Source organism: Triplophysa dalaica, chromosome 9 (assembly GCF_015846415.1).
Source record: "Triplophysa dalaica isolate WHDGS20190420 chromosome 9, ASM1584641v1, whole genome shotgun sequence".
Classification (NCBI taxonomy): Eukaryota; Metazoa; Chordata; class Actinopteri; order Cypriniformes; family Nemacheilidae; genus Triplophysa; species Triplophysa dalaica.
In genome coordinates, this window is record NC_079550.1 from 18,682,959 (window position 1) to 18,704,904 (window position 21,946).

The 21,946-nt window shown below is 41.5% G+C and overlaps 2 protein-coding genes across 2 annotated transcripts; both read right to left on the bottom strand.

Annotated features, from left to right (window-relative positions):
- Positions 1–100: 100 nt before the first annotated feature.
- LOC130428436 (NACHT, LRR and PYD domains-containing protein 12-like) lies at positions 101–7,520 on the bottom strand. The gene is made up of 15 exons (XM_056756481.1): positions 7,226–7,520; positions 6,703–6,756; positions 6,200–6,298; positions 5,993–6,091; positions 5,773–5,862; positions 5,333–5,431; positions 4,779–4,853; positions 2,893–4,653; positions 2,547–2,720; positions 2,213–2,386; positions 1,893–2,066; positions 1,638–1,811; positions 1,384–1,557; positions 1,118–1,291; positions 101–1,007 (listed from the first exon to the last, which is right to left on the bottom strand). The coding sequence occupies exons 2-15, from the start codon at positions 6,747–6,749 to the stop codon at positions 827–829; spliced, it is 3,495 nt and encodes a 1,164-aa protein (XP_056612459.1). The 5' UTR covers positions 6,750–6,756; positions 7,226–7,520; the 3' UTR covers positions 101–826.
- Positions 7,521–10,642: 3,122 nt separating this feature from the next.
- On the bottom strand, positions 10,643–19,543 carry si:dkey-23k10.5 (GTPase IMAP family member 8). The gene is made up of 7 exons (XM_056756039.1): positions 19,385–19,543; positions 18,567–19,226; positions 18,076–18,448; positions 17,933–17,973; positions 17,680–17,879; positions 11,508–11,994; positions 10,643–11,397 (listed from the first exon to the last, which is right to left on the bottom strand). The coding sequence occupies exons 1-7, from the start codon at positions 19,416–19,418 to the stop codon at positions 11,219–11,221; spliced, it is 1,974 nt and encodes a 657-aa protein (XP_056612017.1). The 5' UTR covers positions 19,419–19,543; the 3' UTR covers positions 10,643–11,218.
- Positions 19,544–21,946: the final 2,403 nt, after the last annotated feature.

Consider the following 21,946-nt stretch of genomic DNA (forward strand, 5'->3'; position numbering starts at 1 on the left):
ATACAATAACAACATACGTGTCTCACAATTTATTAGAAAAGTTTAAAAAGGACAAATTAATAATAAAAAATATAGTGTTCTGTGACAAAATACATTTAAAGTTCCCTTCATACGCTCTGAAGATACATGTTATAAACGAAACATGACAAATACAAAACATGTAAGAAAAATACAATAAAATAAAGAAATGTACATGTGTTTAAATGTTACAAAGTCCAAAGAGCAATTGTAGGTTTGTCTGTCTCTTCACATTCAGTTTTATTGATGGAAAACGTGGGCTATTTGGAAGAAAGCAGCAGACAGGGGGGAATGTTAGCCGTTGAAAGTAATTATTTTTGTACTTTATTTGTATTCATTTTTCATGATTTCACAGTTGTAACTGTGAATGTTTTCGTGGTTATTTTGCATATGAGTTACTTTACAGTTTTCCGGATGAGTGATCACTCTGATCATCCGATGAATACATTTAAATCTAGTTTCCCAGTTTTGTTTTGTTTGTTGATTAATGTGCAATACAGAATATATGAATCTGGAAAACTACATTTATATCCATAGAGTATAATACAACCTATACATCATTTCAATGTGGATTACTATTTTATTATATCCAAATATTTACACCAGAGCAAACTGTAATCAATTAGTAAACAATTAGCAATACTGGTCAACAGAAAGACATTGAGTGAGTGTTTACAATTCCTCTTTCTTTCTTTCTTTCTTTCTTTCTTTCTTTCTTTCTTTCTTTCTTTCTTTCTTTCTTTCTTTCTTTCTTTCTTTCTTTCTTTCTTTCTTTCTTTCTTATAATCAAGGAGTAATGACCATTTGGCTAATATTTTACTATTTCTAGTTTGAATGTTGGATCATCTTTCATATCAGAGATCAGCTGTCCTCCATAAAATCCAAGCTTGTTCATGTACAGATCGAGCTCTTTCAGGTGTGATGGGTTTGATCTCAGAGCGGATGCCAGAACAGCACAACCTTTATCTGTGATGCCACAAATTTCCAGACTGCAAAGAGATGAGTGAAACAGTGATACACCCAGGGTCTTTGACTGAGGACAGTGTGAAAAAATGAGGATAAATTGATAAAAGCATGAGAATCAAAACCATGTCCTTACCGGAGGATCTCCAATTTACAGTTAGGATAAGCCAGTGCAATAGAGAGAAGTTCTATTCCTCGGTTACTCAGTTTATTCTGAGACAGATCCAGTTCTTTCAGGTGTGAGGGGTTTGTTTTTAAAGTTGAAGCCAGAGCCTCGTACCCTTTGTCTGTAATTTTGCAACCTCTCAGTCTGTGTATAAAATATAAGAAACAAACCCTCATACTACCACCATTACTTTGAAAAAAAAAACATCACAAAATATTACATGCTTTTAAACTTACCGCAGAACTTGTAATTTACAGTTAGGATCTCCCAATGCAGCAAAAAGTGGCTGAGCTCCTGAGTCACCAATTTTGTTCCAGTTAAGAGTCATCTTTTTTAGGTTTAAGCAGCTTGATTTTAATGCCGAAGCCAAAGCCGCACAGCCCTCATCTGTGACACCACAATTATCTAACCTGCATGAAGTATGACACATTTATTTCTCTCTGAAGCTTTTACATATACAAATTGTTTAAGAGCAATTTCATAATCTTACTTTAGAATTTCGAGATTACAACCAGAGCTCTCCAGATTGACAAGGAGTCTCTTTACTCCATTGTGTTTAAATTTATTCGAAGAAAGATCCAGTTCTCTCAGGTGAACAGGGTTTGATATCAGAGCTGAAGCCAGCTCAGCACAACCTTCCTGGGTGATAGAGCAATTCTCCAGCCTGCTCCAGAAAAAAAATGCTCAATAGCAGTTTGACTAATTTAATATTCTCAATACATGTCTTACTCTGAGATCAACTTACAGTAATATCTTCAGTTCACAGTTAGTAGACCCCAATGCATCCGAAAGCAGTTTTATTCCTAAATCTCCTAATTTATTCTTGGACAAATTTAGTTCTCTAAGGTGTGAGGGGTTTGAACTTAGAAGTGAAACCAGCGCAGCATCAGCCTCATGTGTGATACCACAATTTCTCAACCTTCAGAGAAAAAGAGTTTCTTTATAGTAGCAAAATAATGACCAAAAACTCTGGGATTGGAAAAAATACACAGAAAAAATGTAAAGATAAATATTTCTAATAGAGTAGAGTCATGATATGTTTAATCCTCAAAGAAGTAATCTTACATTATTTTTTCAAGTTTACAAAGTGGATTCCTCAGTTCCTCTGAGAGCAGCTTCACCCCAGACTTTCTTATTGGATTTCCTGACAGATCCAGCTCTCTCAAGTGCGAGGGGTTTGATCTTAAAGCTAAAGCCAGGGCAGCACAACCTTCATGAGTGATGCCACAGTTCTTAAGCCTGCATAAAGTTTTAAAATTCCTCAGAGTTAGTTTTGCAACATTGATGGTAGAGTATTAATATTTACTTTGTCTGTTTTATAGCATATAAGGCTATAAGAGCTGAAATGCTGATCAAATAAAGAAAGAATTAGTTAATGGTGATTTCAGCCATTTCTTACCTCAGTGCCTCCAGCTGACACTGCGCATTCGCTAGTCCTGTAGAGAGATGCTTCACTCCTGCATCCTTTATATTGCTGTCTGTTAAGATCAGTTCTCTCAGACATGACGTCTTTGAGGTGAGGACAGAAACCAAAGTAGCACAGTCTTTCAGTGTCAGGCTATGTTCACAAAGTCTGAAGAAAATTATTTGAAAAATGAAATTTTATTGCGTAATAAATGTTTTCTTAATAAAACAAAACAACATGTAAGTGGGAAAAATAGTAGAAATAATAACGTATATTTGGACGATACAAAATATTCCAGTCATAGTCAGTAACTTTAACAGTTGCCTCTAGTATTACATACCTTGCTGATTTCGATGCTTCAATCACGGGTCGTAGCCATTGAATTGCTGCATTTCCTGCAATGTGTTTCTCAACATAGTTGTCTAAATCAAACACATCAAGAGATTGTCCTGAGGTCAGCAAGACAAAAACCAAGGCCAACCACTGCGAGCGTGAGAGTGTTTTATTGACTACTGAGCCACACTTAAGATAATTCTGAACTTCCCCCACTAGATCATGATCATGCAGTTCATTCAGACAGTGGAAGAGATTGATGGACTTCTCAGGGGACAGATTTTCTTTAATCTTCGTCTTGATCAGCTGGGCAATCTCTTTGCTGCATGAGAGTCTTTCTGACTCTTTGAATAGATTTTGTAAGAGCGACTGGTTGGACTTCAGTGAGAAACCCACAAAGAAGCGAAGAAAAATGTCCCAATGTCCATTGGGACTCTGCAGAGCTTTATTCACTGCTCTTTGATACAGGGCAGATGGTGAATCATTTGAAGGGAACGCGCAAGCCAGAATGTTGAACAAACCACTCGGACTGTGTAATACATGTACATTTTCATTTATAAAGGTGAGGTACACGTATAGAGCCGCAAGATGTTCTTGAACACTTAGATGGACGAAGCAGTAAGCCTTTCCTAGAAACAGTCCTGATTGTTCTCTGAAGATCTGAGTGCACAATCCTGAAAAAACTGATGCTTCTTGCACGTCAATATCACATTGTCTGAGATCTTCCTCGTAGAAGATTAAATTCCCTTTCTCGAGCTGCTGAAAAGCAAGTTTCCCAAGTTTAAGAATCATGTCTTCATCTTTAATCTTTCTTTCATAATCCTTCTCATGATTTATGCTTTTGAGCAGAAACTGTGTGTACATTTGAGTTAAAGTGGTGGGGATCCCTTCATTCCCAACTTCGCTCAAGATTCTCTCTAGAACAGTGGCAGAAATCCAGCAGAACACTGGGATGTGACACATGATGTAAAGACTTCTCGATGACTTTAGATGTGAGATGATTTTGTTTGCCACATTCACATCTTTAATTCTCTTTCTGAAGTATTCCTCCTTCTGCGGGTCGCTAAAGCCTCGTACCTCTGTGACTCGATCGACACATTCAGAGGGGATTTGATAAGCTGCTGCTGGTCTGGAGGTGATCCAGATGAGAGCAGAAGGAAGCAGATTCCCAGCGATGAGGTTTATCAGCAGCACGTCTATTGAGGCCGATTCATTGACATTACACATACTCAAGTTGCTGCGAAAATCCAGAGACAGACGACACTCATCCAAACCATCCAAGATGAACAACACTTTATATTTATCACTACATATGTCCAATTGTTTTGATTCTGGGAGGAAAATATGAAGAACGTCCTTGAGACTAACTTTTTGATCCTTCATCAGATTGAGCTCTCTGAAAGGCAGTGGAAATATGAGGTGAACATCTTGATTCTCTTTCCCTTTAGCCCAATCCAGAATGAACTTCTGCACAGAGACTGTTTTTCCAATGCCAGCGACTCCCTTCGTGAGCACAGTTCTGATGGGTCTGCCAAGTTTGGGTGAATGTTTGAAGATATCGTTGCATTCGATCGGTCTGTCCTCCTCTCTCGCTGCTCTCCTGAACGCTGCTTCAATCTGTCTCACCTCATGTTCAGTGTTGATCTCTCCACATCCACCTTCTGTGATGTAAAGCTCAGTATAGGTGTCCTCGAGAGGTACGAGTCTGTTTGATTTTCCTTCTTGCAAAAACTGAAATTGGTTCCTTAATTTAATAGATGTGATAATGCTGAAAGACAAAGATACAAATTGTCATACATATTTGCTCAAAGATATTATTAATTGATTTCCTGTAATCACACAAAAAGAATGTCACATTTGTTATACTGTGCAGACATGTCATCTCATTTTCACCTTATTTCCGCCGGATGCTCCACAGAACTCTTGAGCTCATGTACTGGAGAATCTGATCCTACTGGTTGAAATAAGCTGCAGAAAAACACAAATATTGAAACAATAATTTGCTGGTGCATACTTGCAGTCCTTTTGATCTGTGTGAAAAGAGTTCACACATACAGTAAGTTGCATCCAATAATTAAAATAAAGTAATACAAAGAGTCAAACTGACAAAACTTCTGTATAGTTCTACAATATTCAGTCAGAATGTGAATCTGCAGAGATATTCATTTTACCAAGAGTCTATTCACCTTCACGTCACATTCTAGCATTGAAGAAGTGATCGTCTAAAAAAGTCTACTAAATCAACACAAAGTAATTTCAAAATAACCATCCCTTCCTTGTGTTACCTTTCAAGAGGATGTTTTTGTTTGCTTAACAACCTTTGTGCATGTACAACCACGTGTGTGCAGACTCTATTACTGTGTGCCATCTCTCCCTGTCTTTAAACACATTTTATCCCTAACTGAAAGTTGACAGAAAATAAGAGTTTGGTTATGTTTATATTTCACCTGGATCCTTTAAAATCCCGTGGATGGTTTATTGACTGACTACTCTTCAAGGACTCATGGCTGGGGCTTGGAGAAGCAGATCTCCCCTGCTGTGCTGAGCTACAAGTCAAACACAAACATAAGTAATTCAGTCAAGTTTTTTTAAATAATATTGTTGTACTGTGTCGGTGTACATTTATTTGTTGAAATTGTTTTTTTATATCTGTGGAGCTCTTATATATAAACCAAGCCCTTGCAAACGAACATAGTACTTTAAAAACATTTCATCAATGAAACCCTTGTGCATAAAAAATAATTCACAGTCTGTTTACTGTTATGTTCTTTAATATGAGGTGTCACTGTTCAAGTGATTTGTGCGCCATGCAAAAAAATTATAATAATAATAAGCAGACAATATCCTTAGTAGTTAAGTATCCAAAAAAAACAGTGAACATTTTCACCTAGACTCTTGAAGTTCCACCAGGTGATCCAGAGACTGGTTGCTGGTCTTGAGCTCATGACTGGGGTCTGATCCTCCTGGTTGAAGTAAACTGAAGTAAAATACAAACATTGAAACAGTTCAGTGGAATTTCCGAATATTTTCTTCTGTGATGATCAGGATTACCATTTTCTGCATGGACACTTAAAACACATTTTGGTTACAATATGTTTATTTTTTACCTGGATGCTTTAAAATCCTGTGGAGGGTTTATTGACTGACTGCTCTTCGTGGACTCATGGCTGGGGCTTGGAGAAGCAGATCTCCCCTGCTGTTCTAAACTATAGTAAGACACAGATATTAACTCATGGGAAGTTATATAGAATGAACTTTAATGCTTTTATGTGATTGTATCTGTTTACCGGGAAGAGACCAGTTATCATCTTTACCTTAATCTTTTAAATTCCTCCAGGTGATCTAAAGACTGGTTGCTTGTCTTGAACTCATGACTGGGGTTTAGAGATTCTGACCCCCCTGGTTGAAGCAAACTAGTCAAATACAAACAATGAAATCAGTTTCAATCTTTTTTATCACCGGTGTTAGTTGCAACAGTACTTAAACACAGTAAAATGAAACTGAAGTAAGCACTTAAAACGAAACATTATCAAGAAACTGGTCTATCAAACTACACTGAAGATTTGTTTTTAGATGCATAGCTAAGACTTGACAATCTGGATCCTGAAACACGTTTCAAAATGCACTTCTGTTTAACTAAAGATCAAAAAGCTAAATCTCTCAGAGACCAAAGTTGTGGCTAAAGCATTTTTAATTAGTTGCTGCCAAGCAACCGGTAAAGTTTTTCTTTTATCATTTATGCATTTGTCAGCTATTTTAAATGGCTCATCAGAAAATTACTGTGTTTGTAATGATACTCATTGCTTTCAATACTTACCTGTGGGTTTTCAGAGAGGAGCGATCTATCCCGTGCTCATCGGTCATTCTGGCTCTGAAACAAGATAAGTCAAACCTGAATATATCTTTTAAATGTAGAATATTTACCTTCTACTGTAAAATACTACTGTATTTTTCAGCTCATATGTTTGTGTGAGATGAAAGAGATAAACAACCAAATGAGTTCAGAACTCGTATCGGTATGTGGCCTTACTGGTTCTTGTGTAAAGACAGTGCATTAAAGTTTATCTGTTTTCAATATGACGCAGAGAAAATTTCCAGATACATCATTGTAGTTGCTTCTGAAAGCAGGCAAACAAATTCACGAAATAACTTTTGTAGTCTTAGTTTGATCAAACATTTCATTGTTACCGCGTCTACATCGACAAGGTTTGTTTTTGCACGTCTCAAATAAACAAGAGATGATACATATGCAATAGAGAATGAAAGACAATTTGAAAGAAAGACCAACATTTGACATATAAAGCTAAACATAACACACATTTACAAATTTGTATACTCACTTTGATTCCTCTTGTTTCGGGCACTTCCGTTATTATCAAACATATATTTTGTCTAATTCGGAGGTCATCAGCTCTCATTTCTGCCTCTCGTAGGAGTGTGACAACATTGACGGACGGATCGGTAGTCAGAAGTGAACATTCCGCCCACATCACATGGGCATGCACTGAAATGTTTTTCCTTTTTTTCTGAGAGGACTCCCGAAAGAACATGTTGAAGCATGAAAATTCAGACACAATTTACTGATACAATATTGTATGCTTGCTACAAGAAGACAAAATGGACAAACAGGGGCTTTTTTGAAGAAGCATATAAATCGGGTAGGTTGTGTTATGCTGTAGCCTATATGCTTGTTCTTCATATTTCTTTAAATGATATGATCTTTGGAGAAAATGCTAATGATTTGAAAGTAATAACACACACAGAGATATAAACTTACATATATACTGTATGTCTTCCCTCATAGATACAGTTTATTTACCATAATCTCATGTTGCAGTTGCTGTGGAAACAGACAAGCCAATGAACTGAAACCAAATACTCAATTGGTCCAAGCTCAAAGAAGTTTCTCCAGATTGTTGTGTAAATCTGCCATTAGAGCAGTGAGAAGGTTTACTTCTCTATCAGTAAGTTTATTTCCAGACAGAGATAGAACCTTCAGGTGTGATGGGTTTAATCTCAGAGCTGAAGACAGAGCAGCACAGCCTTCATCTGTGATACCACATTCATTCAGCCTGGAGGGAGAACAGGATTCATTTTGTCATTCAAGAGACACAGATGAATATAAACTACACATAGGCATAAATAGGATTTAATAATTGTTTCTTTGTTGACAAAAATATGATTTTTGATGTATTATTTTATTTGCATTGCATTTTAAAGATGCATGTACACGAATCAGACTTTAAGAAATTTATTTTCATTTTATATTGGTTAAACAAGTAAAAATACCCAGAAAGATGGTTTGGTAAAATCTCAACCTTGAAAGAACAATCACAAGTTTTGATTGATTTAACCACATAGCACATTTTTATTTGACCAGACAACATATTTTTTGGGAGTATTATACAGATAACAACAACTAGTAGTAAAAACTCTCAGACATGTGACTGGGTTAACAAAAGAAAACTCATCTGGAATGATATTCTTTAAAATATCAAACTCCTGGTGAATTTAGCATCATTTTACTTGAGTATGTGTAGATTACATTTAATTCCTTATGAATTTCTTCAATTCAAACTCTTCATCGTGCTTTTAAATAAGCAACACAAAAAACGAGTGCTGACCACTGTGAGTGTGAAAAAACAGCATTTCTTATTGTTCCAGCGCTCAAGTACTCCTGAATTTCCTTCTCAAGACTTTGGTCTCCTAGTTCATTGAGACAATGAAACAGATTCACAGATTTTTCTGGAGAAGGATTCTCTCTAATCTTCGTCTTGACACACAGAAATATTTCCTTGTTGCTGTGGGGCTTTTCTTTTGTCTGGTTCAGTAGATATGGAAAAAGCTTCTGACTGGAATCCATCGAGAGACCCAGAAGGAACCGAAGGAAGAGTTTAAATAGCCATTTTGACTTTTTAGAGCCTCATCTATACTGCTCTCTTATAGGCGTTGGATTTTGAACTGTGTGTCGGAAATTGGCCAGTGCACTTTGTGGTTTCACTGAGACCTAGAGTCTTCTCTGAAGATCTGTTTCCACAGTCTAGAGTACACAGATGCTTCTGCGACATCAATGCCAGACTCCCTCAGGTCTTCAGCGTTGATGAATGGTTTGGATGGGTTACGTCTGTCTATGGATTTTCGCAGCAGTGTGAGGTTGAGTAATCTCAACGAAACAGCCTCAGTGGACCTCCTGGTGTCAAACCTCATCTTTGTACAATTAGAATATCAAAACTGTGCTTTTCATCTGCTCATTTTTTACAGTACCTTAATTTCACCAGATGCTCCATAGATCTCTTGCGCTCATGTCTTGGAGAATATGATCCAAGTGGTTGAAGTAAGCTGCAGAAAAAACTTTTAACAATAATTTGGTTATTTCTGCATTTGATCTGTGTAAAAAGAATTCACACATGTAGGCATCAGCATCACTTATCACATAAGCAACATGCAGTCTAAACTCTGGTGAAAAATATATGTAAAAAAATGTATACTGCAAATATATTTATGTATTTTCGTCTTTAATAAAAATATACTACAATTGTACTTTTGTTATACTAAATTGATATACTGAATACCAATATATACTGTATAAACATATACTGAATATGAGACCTACTGGTTTTTGATTACAGAATAGTTGAATGAAAATCTGCTCTCAAAATGATGTATAATATTATCATACTGTTGCTTCTGAAAGCAAAACAACAAAAATCTGTTTTACACAGTAAATACCTTAACATTATTGGTCTATTTGGTTAGATAGTATATTTTTACCTCTAATTAATGAACTACCAATGTGACCATAAACAAGGCACAAATACAGGACACCTTTTGAATACGATTTACTCAGTATATCATACTAAAAATAAAATAAATTTTTATAATAAAATTGTCCAACTAGTGTTAATCTTAATACAGGCTTGGTTATACCAACAAGTTTTGTTTACTAACAGGGAATTATGCAATAAATGAAAGACAATTTGAGAACATGAGAACATGAACAACATGACGTAAATCTCATATATTAGATACAGGAAAAAAATGTATTCCCCCAACATTTAAACATTGTAACGCAGTACAGACTAACTTTCTCTCTCTTTAAATGCAGGGGATTTCATGAACACTAGATGTCCTACTGAATGCTTGACAGGTCTGTAAGAGTGAAAGTCAATCATGCCCATGCTCAAAGATAAGAATATATGATCATAATTTATGAATTGAATGCTTACATTTTTATCTCAAAAACAAATAAAGACTGTTCTTAAACAATGATGCACACTGAAATAATATTAATACTATCTAACATTGTATGATAAAAAGATTGTACGAGTTGGATTTGGATATGTAGAATATGCACATTCTGTTCTGACTGTTGAAATAAGTCTTGAATGAATTCCTTTCAGTGTATCTACATACATGTCCACAAAAAATCAACTGTTTATTAACTTTGCTTATGTACAAAGTTCATTACATGAAAGTTACCTCCAACAGGTTGTTGGTAAATGATTAGCAGAGATATAAGGCCTACATATACCCTTCATTGTATCCACCACTCCTTTTGTAAGAGAGAGGTTAAGAATCTTGCCATTATTTTTGTTTTACATAATCGTGTTTATGTTGACATTACCTGAAAGAGGTAAATAGGGAAAATAGGTGATTCTCCATCTTAATTGGTTTAATTCTATTATATACTGTCACACACATATATACATATAAATTGTAGACAGTGGTTTTAAAGTCAGTAATAATACAATTAAAAATAATTTGTAAAATCACTTTAATAAGCAAAAAACAACAAAGGAAACAGAACTTAAAGCAGACTGATATTAGGACACAGATGTATTACACAGATGAACGGATGTATATTTACACACATTCTTTGCAAAATCATATTTGCAAAAAGATCATCTGATTATAAGTATAGTTTTTATAAGAATTTGTTGATATCGTTCGCAAATATGTTTTAAAATAATTTCCTAATAATCACAAAAAACGTTTCTTTTCATAATCTTCAAAACATTTATAAATTTTTTTATACCATTTGTTATCTATCGAACTATGTAAAAAAATCATACAGTAAAGATTTAAAGGAACAAAACAGGGTTTTTAGGAGGATCTATTGACAGAAATAATATAACAATATAATATACAAAACTATTTCTTAAGAGGCGTATAAAGACCTTACATAATGAACCATTTTGTTTGTAATATCTTAGAATAAGCGTTTTATTTCCACACACAGATCGGTCCTACATACATTGAATTCACAACCATGTTTTGTACAGCAGCCCTAAATGGACAAACAACTCTAAAACCAGTGTTTCCTCTCCAAACAATCAATCCAAACTAAATACTTCAAACTCAGGAATAGAGCTGAGAGATTCCAATCCTGAGGTCGCTTCGGATTTCTTTTCCAATTCCATTGCAATATTGAAATCCTCTGTGGTTGAATCTTTCTCTCTTTGCGACATGTAATCTGAATCTACCCCCGAGGAACTTCTGCATTCTTTAGCAACTGTAAAAGAAGAAATTCAAAATTCACGTATCAAGACAAAACTTTATTTTGCACTGTCTGTCCTTTACTGTTTTAATTGCATTACAAGCAAATAAAAAAGTTACACTTACAATTGTATGGCTCATCCATACTCAAGGCTCTTTTCTTAAGAACGTTCGATTCGATTTGTCTTTCTACCTCCTTTAACGTCTCTTTGTCCATTCCATAACATCCTCTGTTCCCTGCAACCATCTCCTCTATCTTCTCCAGCAGTTTTGTGACTTGAGATCCATCGCCCGTGTTCTTGATGTTGAGAACATGATACCTGTTCCCACATTTCTCAATGAGCCACTGGAGAACATCACCTTCACTTGCAATGAATAACTTGATTGGAGTGTCACCGAGCTGATCTTTATCCGTGAAGAGGACCAGAGTGTGATTCCAGACTTGTTCACCTAGAGGCTCCAGGATCGTTGTTATTGCGGTCTTGTCTTCCTCGGCGAATGAACAGTCGACACCCAAGGTTAAAATGAAAGCGTGTGTTTCAGAGGAGCTCTCTGTAACACTTCTCAACAGGTTAAGTTTAGCATCTTTAAGTGTCTTTTTAAGAGGATAACGTCTTGGTTACGTATGTAACCTCAGTTCCCTGATGGAGGGAACGAGACGTTGTGTCGAGAACGACAGATGGGGTTCGCCCTTGAGAACCAATCAACTCTGACTACTATAGAAAAGGCCAATGAAATTTGGCGAATGCAATTTGCATGCCGGGCTCCGCCCCCGGAAATCCGGTATAAAAGGAGGCCGGCGTGCAGCATTCACTTACCTTTGTTCTGAAGAGCCTGAGACCTCTCAAACTGCAGCAGAATACGATACGTGTTCGTGGCATAAGGGACACAACGTCTCGTTCCCTCCATCAGGGAACTGAGGTTACATACGTAACCAAGACGTTCCCTTTCTGTCGGTCTCTCGACGTTGTGTCGAGAACGACAGATGGGGTTGCCTATGGAAAACGCCACAACGCTGTATCGCGTCACAATCTCTAGCGAAGCGACGGTAACAAGCCTGGGCGTGTCATCTCGAAGCTTTCGTGAGACTGTAACCTTCCAGTGTGGTGGTCGGGGGGTTCCAGAGCTTTCTTGGAGAAAGATGGGTACAGCCCTGACCGGTAACTTTCACGGACGGGGCCTTAGCTCTCTATAGGCGAGAGGCCGTCCAGATCAGTTTACACCGGGTAAGCGCGACTCTTAATCAGAGAAGCGCTACAGAGGCCACCTCCTACCCGTGGGGAGGAATATGGTGGATATAGGTATGGTCTCGTCCTTGGAGGAGAACGCATGGAACGTGCGGACTGAGTAGTTAACCGCGAGGTGGAGGCCCACCTGGGGAAGCTCATGGGTTACCAGGAGTGGGAACCATTCTCATGAGGATACATCAGACGGAACAGCCCACGGAGGGGGTGTTACAGACGTCCGGTAGCACTAGTCCGGTTAGAGCTATCTGTGATAGCTCACATGGTATCCCGGCCTAAGGGGGAAGGCTGCTCTGCCCAGCCAGCCCCCAGGGGGTGCTTGTTTGGTGATGGATGGAATGCCTATTCTTAACCAGTGTCTGGGTAAGAAGGGAGGCTGGTGAGGTACCAGTTTCTTAGCGATGTGTTCGGGTAAGAAGAAAAGGTAAATAGCACACTGACCCAACCTGTTAGAGGGTGGAAAGGTGCTTTCGCAGGCATACGCCCCCCCGGATGCAAGTCCTACATGTCGCCACGCAGGACGTGGGCTGACACCGGGTTTACGCGAAGGTTGTTAACCCTTGCGAAGGTGTTTGGGCATAGCCCAACCCGCAGCTCTACAGATGTCTGCTAGAGAGGCGCTTCTGCCAGTGTCCAGGAGGTGGCTAAACTCCGTGTGGAGTGAGCCCTCACTGCCAATGGGCATGGGAGATTCTGAGATCGGAATGCCGTCGTAACGGCGTCCACGACCCAGTGCGCCAGCCTCTGTTTGGAGACAGCCTTCCCCTTCTGCTGTCCTCCAACAGACACGGAGCTGGTCAGAGCTTCAGAGCTCTGCGTGCGGTCCAGTACGTACTGGACACAACACTAATCGGGTTGGGTCTTCCTCCCCTATGGGGAGCGCCTGCAAGTTCAACACTTGGCCCCGGAGGGAGTAGTGGGAACTTCTTGGGCACGCATCCGGGCCTGGGTCTCAAGATAACGTGAGAGTTTCCAGGGCCGAGTTTAAGGCAATCCAGGGACACGGAGGATGCTCGGTGGTCCCCTACCCTCTTGAAGGAAGTGAGCGCCGTCAGGAGGGCCGTCTTACTCTATGAGGAAGATCGGAACCTCCGAGGGGCTCTTTGGGGGGCCCTGAGGCTCCCCAGGACCACTTAGGGTCCCAAGAGGGTATGGAGCGGAGATGAGGCGGATTCCGCCCTCTCGCTGCTTAGGAACCTGGTGACCAGGTCGTGTTGCCCTAGAAACTTTCCACCGACTGAGTCGTGATGAGTGGCAATAGCGACTACATACACTTTCAGTGTGGAAGGGAGATGTTAGTCTCCAGTCTCGTGAGGAGGGGAACACAATCCTGATCAAGCACCTCAGTGGGTCTTTCTCGTTGAGAAAGACACCAGGACGAGAAGAGGCACCGTCTAGAGGCGTGTAACCGCCTAGTAGATGGGGCCCTAGCCTGGGTGATGGTCTCAGCCGTATAGGGGGAGTAGCCATCTTAGGATCTTCTCGTCCCGTCTAGAGACCAGACATGGGTGTTCCAGAGGTCTGATCTGGGATGCCAGAACGTGTCCTTCCCCTGAGAGAGCAGGTCCTCTGTCAGGGGAATGGTTCAGGGGGAGTCGCTGTCCAGAGCATCGGCTCTGAGGCCAAGTGCGGTTAGACCGGTGTGGTGTAACCAAGAACACTTGGTGCTCCTGCTCCCTGACCTTGCACAGAGTCTGTACAAGAAGGCTCCTGGGGGGGGGAAGGTGTGCTTCCGCCCATCCCGCGGCCAGCTGTGCGCAAGGATATCCGTGCCGAGGGCAGGGACTATCAAGCGGGCAAATGGTGGTGTTACGGGAGGTGAACAGGTTTTACCTGGGCCTACCCGAACAGCCTCCAAATGAGCTGGACTGCACGGGGGTGGAGTCGCCACTCTCCACGAGGCATAAACTGGCGAGAAAGCACGTCGGCTGTCTAGTTCAGTTTGCCCGGGGTGTGTGGCCTGCAGGGAACGAGTCACCTGTTGACTCCACCGGAGGAGGCGTCGAGCAAGTTGTGTTTAGCTGCTGTGTGCGAACGCCACCCTGACGATCTGTATTCGCTACCGCTATAGTGCTGTCCTCGGAACAGCACGTGCATGTCTCGCACGAGAGGCCGTAGCCTGCTCAGTGCAAGTAGCATAGCCCACAACTCTTGGCAATTGATATGCCAGCGCAGGCGGGGGTTCGTCCAAGACCCCACCTGCGTGCCCGTTGCACACTACACCGCACCCCTGCAGGGAGACTTCAGTCGTCACCACGACCTGCCTCATAACCTGCTCAAAGGGACCTGAGTCCGTCGAAAAAGTCATAAAGACTAGGGGTTATGGTGCGTCGGCAGCAGGGCGGCATCACCATGCGCCTGCTGCCGGTGTGCCACGCTCTCCTCGGAACTCGACTCTGAAACCAGTGTTGGAGCGGTGTCATGTGCATCAACTCGAGGGGTATTAACCCGCGAGGACGCCATGTGTCCCAGGAGCCTCTGAATTGTTTCAGGGGGACCGCTGTCTGCCTAAAATGTTCATTTCAGACAGTTCAACACTGGTTGGGCACAACTGCGGACAGGTGTGCCGACATGGTGACAGAGCTGAGTTCCATACCGAGAAAGAGGATGCTCTGCACTGGGGAGAGCTTGCCCCTCTCTTGGTTGACCTGGAGTCCCAATCGACCTAGGTGCCGGAGCACCAGGTCCCTTTGTGTACATAACAGATCTCGCGAGTGTGCCAAGATAGGCCAGTCGCTGAGATAGTTTAGTACCCGCTCGCCTTCCTCCTCTCAGGGAGAAAGGGCGGTCAGGGACAGACCGAAAGGGAGGATTCTGTACTGATATGCCCGCCTCTCGCACGCGAACCGTGGGAACGGCCGGTGTCGAGGAGGATCGAGACATGAAAGTAAGCGTCCTTCAGGTCGATTGCCACGAACCAATCCTGACACCTCATAGATGTCAGGACGCGCCTCTGTGTGAGCACCCTGAATGGCAGCTTGTGAAGGTGCTCTGTTCAGGGTACGCAGCCTTTGGGGGCAACCCGCCGTCTTTCTTGGGAACGATGAAGTGCGGGTGGTGACCCACTGAACATCTTGGTTTTGAGGGACGAACTCGATGCACAGTCCAGTGGAGTGTGCGATCGGCTGCAAGTAAACCCGGGGAGAACAGAAAACTCAGTGAGTAAGTGGGCGCCAAGCCCTAACAAGGGCCCGGCTTTGGTGACGAGGCAGGAGTCGTCCCGTACCGACCGATCAGAGCCGTGGCTGTGAAGGTTCGGGCCCGATGTTGTTCTCCCTGGGGTCTTCCCGTCAGTGTCCCTTCTCGCGAGGAGGTTGCTGACGGGGTGGAGGTTTCCCCCTCGACCTCTGCTTCCGGGGTGCCGCCTGTGGGGGCACAGGAACCGGAGCCGATGTCGAAAGGGTCCTGGGTTGCAGGGAAGCAGACGTCACGTGAGATCTCGGAGGCCTGTAGGCGGCCGAGTCGCGGCGTGAAAAAAAAAATGTGGTTAATTGCCACTGTCTGCTTCGCCGTCAAAAAACTGCTGAGCGCAGTCCTCGACGGTGTTACCAACAACCCACCCTGCGAGATGAGTGCATCAAGAAAGCGGACTTCCTTGCTGTCACTCTTCTGCACAAGGTATAGCCGGGGGTGTCTCTCCTGGACCACTACCGTGGACATCGTCCGACCCAGGGCCCGTGCCGCCGCCTTAGTCGCCCGTAGAGCGCTGTCAGCGGTGGCACGGAGATCCTGCATTATACCCGGGTCGGCCTTACCCTAGTGGAGCCCTCTCAACGCCCTGGCCTGGCGGACCTGCAGGATGGCCAAGGCATAGAGAGAGGAGGCAGCCTGGCCCGCAACATCGCAAGCTTTCGACACCAGTGATGCCGAAGTCTTACGTGCTTTGGACGGTAGGAGTGGTCGATCCCCCCCCAGGTGGTAGCCGTCCGCGGCACAGGTGCACCGCAGGCGGACGTTCCACCCGGGGGATCTCGACGCAGTCCTTGGCTGCCTCACCATCGAGGGAAGTAAGGGAGCCGGAGCTGGTTTCACTGGAACGGTCCGTGAGTGGAGCGTTCCAAGTTTTACACAGCTCCTCATGCACCTCCGGGAAAAACATGGCACCCGGGGTGGGCGCGGTTTGCACCGCGCACCGACCTCGGGAACCACGCATCCCCGGGTTAGCACGGATGACATCACTTCTGCTTCCTCCTGAACTCGACCGCTGGGGGTGGAGTTTGGATTCGGCAGAGTCGGATGCCAGTCTCCCTCCGATGCTGCGAGCGACATCTCATCTACGTCACACATCGTTTCCGAGTGTGTGCGTGAGGATCCGGACGGTATGCCACCGCCGGTTGGGGAACGTTCAGAAGAGCGAATCGGGGTGCGATCGGCCCGTGAGCACTTGGCTGGCGGGTTTACGTTCGCAGAGTTCCCCGTATCACTAACGCTGCTAACGTGGGTGGTCATCGGGGCCGTAGCCACAGATGTCACAGCCCGGGTAGCAGACGAAATGGTGGCTGGTTCCCGTAGGAAGACAGCCACCCGTGACCGCAACTTCTGAATGACAATCTGCCCGCAGTGCAGGCAGATGTGTCAACGAACGCTGCTTCAGTGTGCTGGACGCCCAGACACCTAATGCAGCGATCGTGTCCATCCCCCTCCTCGATGAGGGTGCCGCACCCAAGAGAACAGCGGGACATGCCGCGCTGGAGAATGCTCAGTCAGTCCTGAAAAGGACTTTTAGAAAAAATCTCTAACACCTCCGGAACCGCCGAGACGCCCAGGGGAAGGTCGCTGCAGGAAGGGACGATCCGCTGTAACACGTCGTAGCACCAGCGTGTAGTTGTAGAGGATTGAATCCTGAGTTGTACTCATGAGCGATGGCTCTGAAGAACAAAAGGTAAGTGAATGCTGCACGCCGGCCTCCTTTTATACCGGATTTCCGGGGGCGGAGCCCGGCATGCAAATTGCATTCGCCAAATTTCATTGGCCTTTTCTATAGTAGTCAGAGTTGATTGGTTCTCAAGGGCGAACCCCATCTGTCGTTCTCGACACAACGTCGAGAGACCGACAGAAAGGGAACTTTTGGTGAAACCTGGTGTACAAACCACAGTGAGATTCTTTCCTGCGACTTCCCAGCTTTCTTTCAGGTTCTGTCCTGACCCAGTTTTGACAAATGTCTCTCTACACAAAATTGTGTTCCCTGCTGAAATCTTGCCAGAAGAGTGCGGCCCAAACAACACCAAACCCATTTCAAAATGTTCTTTATCTGCTTTAAAAGAAAAAATGACAGTTGCTAAATATTTGACATTTTAATCAAAGTACATTGAGCGTTAACTATTTTATCATTAAATCGGGTTTTTAAACTGCTTACTCACAGACAATAATCGTCTTTCATCATTTCTTTTTTGCTCTTGGTCCTTCATCTCTTTTACTCTTTCTTCTGCCTTTCGTCTTCTTTCATTCACATATAGTAAATATTGACACCGAGAGAAGAAGCATGTTCCTCCACGGCTCGTCTATACACTTCAGTGAATGCCACATCCACACGTATGACCAGAAGAAAGACATGAGGTCCTGGAGGACAAAGAGAGGAACTCAACATAATATCGTCTTTATAGAGTCTGGGGGTGTATTGCGAAAAGCAATAGCGTCTTCTGCCTGAAGTATCGACCACAGTAATGTGTCTCCCTGCAACAGCTCCTTGCTTCATCACGGATGTAATAGATCTTCTTGAATCAAATGCAGATTTGCCAAGGATGGTGTTTCCTGCTGAACTCTTCCCGGCTCCATTGTAACCAAGAAGCACAATCCTTATTTCCGAGAGAGGATGTTTTAGTCCTGTGACATAAACACATTGTTGTTTCATTATCATTCGTGCTCACTTTTAGTTTAGTTTATTAGTTTTAACATGCATTTGTACACATAATAAATAAACATACAAAAATATAACACTCACCATTTGTTTTTATCTGATTTATTTTTACTTTTCTTTCCTCTGCTTTCTTCTCCTGGTTTCTCCTCTTCTCTTCTAGACACTGTTGTGTATCTCCATGTATTTCAAAATGTCTTCCTTTGTTTCCTTCCACCATCTTCTGGATTTTATTGAGCAATTCTTTGACCTGAGGTCCATCACCTTTATTTCTGATGTTAAGAACATGATACCTGTTCTCACATTTGTCGAGGAGCCACTGGAGTGTTTCATTTTCCCTCTCTATGAATTGTTCAACTCCAGGTTGATTTACACAAGTGAACAACACTATTGTGTGTTTCCACACATCCTCACCGAAACATCTCATATTTTCACAAAGAACATTTCTTTCTTTTTGTTTAAATGGCGTGTCCACATTAAAAACTAAAAGAATGGCATGGGGTCCTGGTGCACACCGAGTAAAACCCAAGATAACTTCTTGTTTGTGTAGTTCAGGGTTTTCTTCGTAAGGTAATGTCCCCCACCAGCCAGGTGTATCCACCACCGTGATTTCCCATCCTGATATTTCAGCACATTTCTTTTCACAGCGAAATGGAATTTTCAGGTTAAACTCCTTTTTTCCAAGGATAATGTTTCCTGTTGAACTTTTCCCAGAATTCTTTGGACCCAAAAGAACAATCCTTAGTTCTGTCAAAGACCAAATAAAATGTAAGGTTTACAAAGAAATACAACAATACACCAAAACATTTTCTCTCAATCTGTAGTTCAAAAAGTAGTTGTATGGATCTTATAGTGTAAAACAAAATGTGATCGAAATGTCATGAAGAAATATGCGTCGCGTTTACCTGATGTACAACGTGAAGCACCTGACGTCTCCATCTTCAGTTCTTCGACAGGAAATTATAAGCATCAATTGAATAAAATATAAATTGTAGTCAAAAAAAATGTTAAAACCGCGATAGTGTTACCAAATGACCAAACGGAGAGAAACTCACAGCAGGTTACGTGACATACCTAAAAACGAAAGCAAAAGAAGAAGAGCCAATTCGGTTTTAAAGGGTTTGATGCCATCTCCAGGTAGCCACTTAAACAACACCATCATTACTTAAACATATATATATATTTGTGCGATGAAGGTAAAAGGAACCTTTTACATATTTTGGGTGAATTATGGATTACCTACAATTGAAATGTTTGTAGCTGTGTTGAGATAAAGAAAAAAACAGAGGACAAGGAAAATAACAAAAGATTATCTTACCTAGGCTGTGTCCGAAATCGCCCAGCAGCTCAATTTTAGCCAACTGGCTGGGTTACAGAAATGGCCCAATGAACTTCAGAAACAACCCAACAAAACGATCCAATATCTCTTACCCAACTGATGGGTTACAAAAATAATATAGTTTGAGTTTATGTCACAACATCAACAACATATTGGAATAATGCCAGGTAAGTGTGCCGCATACATCGGACGTTCATCGGGCGGTCCCATGCATTGCTGACCTTACCTTTTATAAACAACACTGTAAAATCTAATTAGTTGATCTTACTTAAAAAAAGCATGCAAACCGATTGCCTTAAAAAAACTAAGTAAAGTGAAATGGTATTGTTGAGTTCAAGTAACTTAAAATATAAGTTCAGATGTACTCTTGACTTAGTTTGGAGCACTCAGAATTAACAATTTTTTACCAATTTAAGAATTTCCATTGGATTTATTGCATCCATCATTGGAGTTTTAAATTCACTAAACTGAAACGCGCCGATTTTTTACAAACGCTCTTCGCTCTGAAAAGTATGGAAGCCCGTTTCCGCCAGGGTTGGGAATTTTTTTTAGAATTAGTAAATCATAATAATGACTTAGTATCTCATAATAATGAGATAATAATGACTTAGTAAGTCATAATAATGAGATACTAAATCGAAATTATGACGTATTATGAGTATTATGAGATTATCAGTATTATGAGATACTAAGTCATTATTATGATTTACTAATTCTAAAAAAAATCCCAACCCTGGCGGAAACTGCCTTCCATAGAAAAGCGAGGTATGCTGTGTTACGTTATAGAAGCAGAGAAAACAGGAGAGCGGATCCACGTTATTTAATAAATTCACAAATTGAGTAAAAATTCACAAAAACCAAGGGAAACATTAGCAGATTAAAGGCGTAACAGTAACAACAAATCGACAAATCACAACTAACCAAACGGGCAATATATACACAGGAGAAGAGAATGAATATCTGCACAGAAACTGTTTTTCCAATGCCAGCGACTCCTTTTGTCAGCACACTTCTGATGGGTTTGTCTTGTCTTGATTTGAAGATGTCATGGTAGTTGATCCACGTCCTCCGTTTTAGAAATTTTGACTTCAGGTTCTTTACGTCTTCAACCTCTGTGATGTGGCAAGAGATCACGCTGTTAAACCTTGCAGTAAATTACAGGGTAAATAACTTTAAAATAGGGAGTGTTTAGCAGTAACATTGGGAAACAGTATTTTACTGAAACATGAGATGCATTTTTTGTAGTGCAAATAATATATTACAGTTAATTACTATATAAACACATTACAGATAACAGCTGTAATATTCAGCTGTAAAATACTGCCTTTTTTACTACACTGTCACTAATTGCGGCACTATGTATTGCCAAGAGTAAGATTTTCAGGCAGAAAACAAAGATTTATGCATTTACACACACGTATGTGCACTGACTGCTTAATTCTCAACGCAAAGGTGTTGCCCCTTTAAGGGCAACCAGGTGTGCGGGATCTCTGAGTTCTTTTGCTTGTGCTGTGTTAATTAACTTAGTGACTGGATTTTCATGGTTTAAAACTTAAAATGGAATCCCCAATGAGTGAGTAAACATTTCAAATATTTAGATTTTTTTTTAAATATACTGCAAATGTAGGTAAAGTTAATCATTTCTTAATATGTGCTCCGTATCTTTTGATTCCAAAAAGCTACCTGTTAGATAGTTTTTAGCATCTCACAATTTTTCAGTTTCCCACAGTGTTGAACATTATTTTTTATCAGCAGCTGACCCCACCGCTTGTTTCTTTATTTTTCCTGTTTATTTTTTATTGTGTAGTCACATTACCCACAATGTACAGATGCAAACTGTGTGATTTGCCTTTCCGCCAACTAGGCCTTTTTATACACATGTTAAAAAACACCAACACAGAGCGAATTTTCAGTTTGCCTGTGGAATGCAGCAGTGTCATTGCATGTTTAAGAAATTGTCCTCATTAAGCTCACATATGCACAGAAACCACAGGCAGTCACAAACACAGGACACACGTAGGCATCCACAGGCTGTATTCCACTTCCAGGGTGTGAATTTGTGGCTAGTCATTTTTCAGAGCTGTGCATACACCTGCGGATTCATATTGTGAATATTGAATATTGTGAA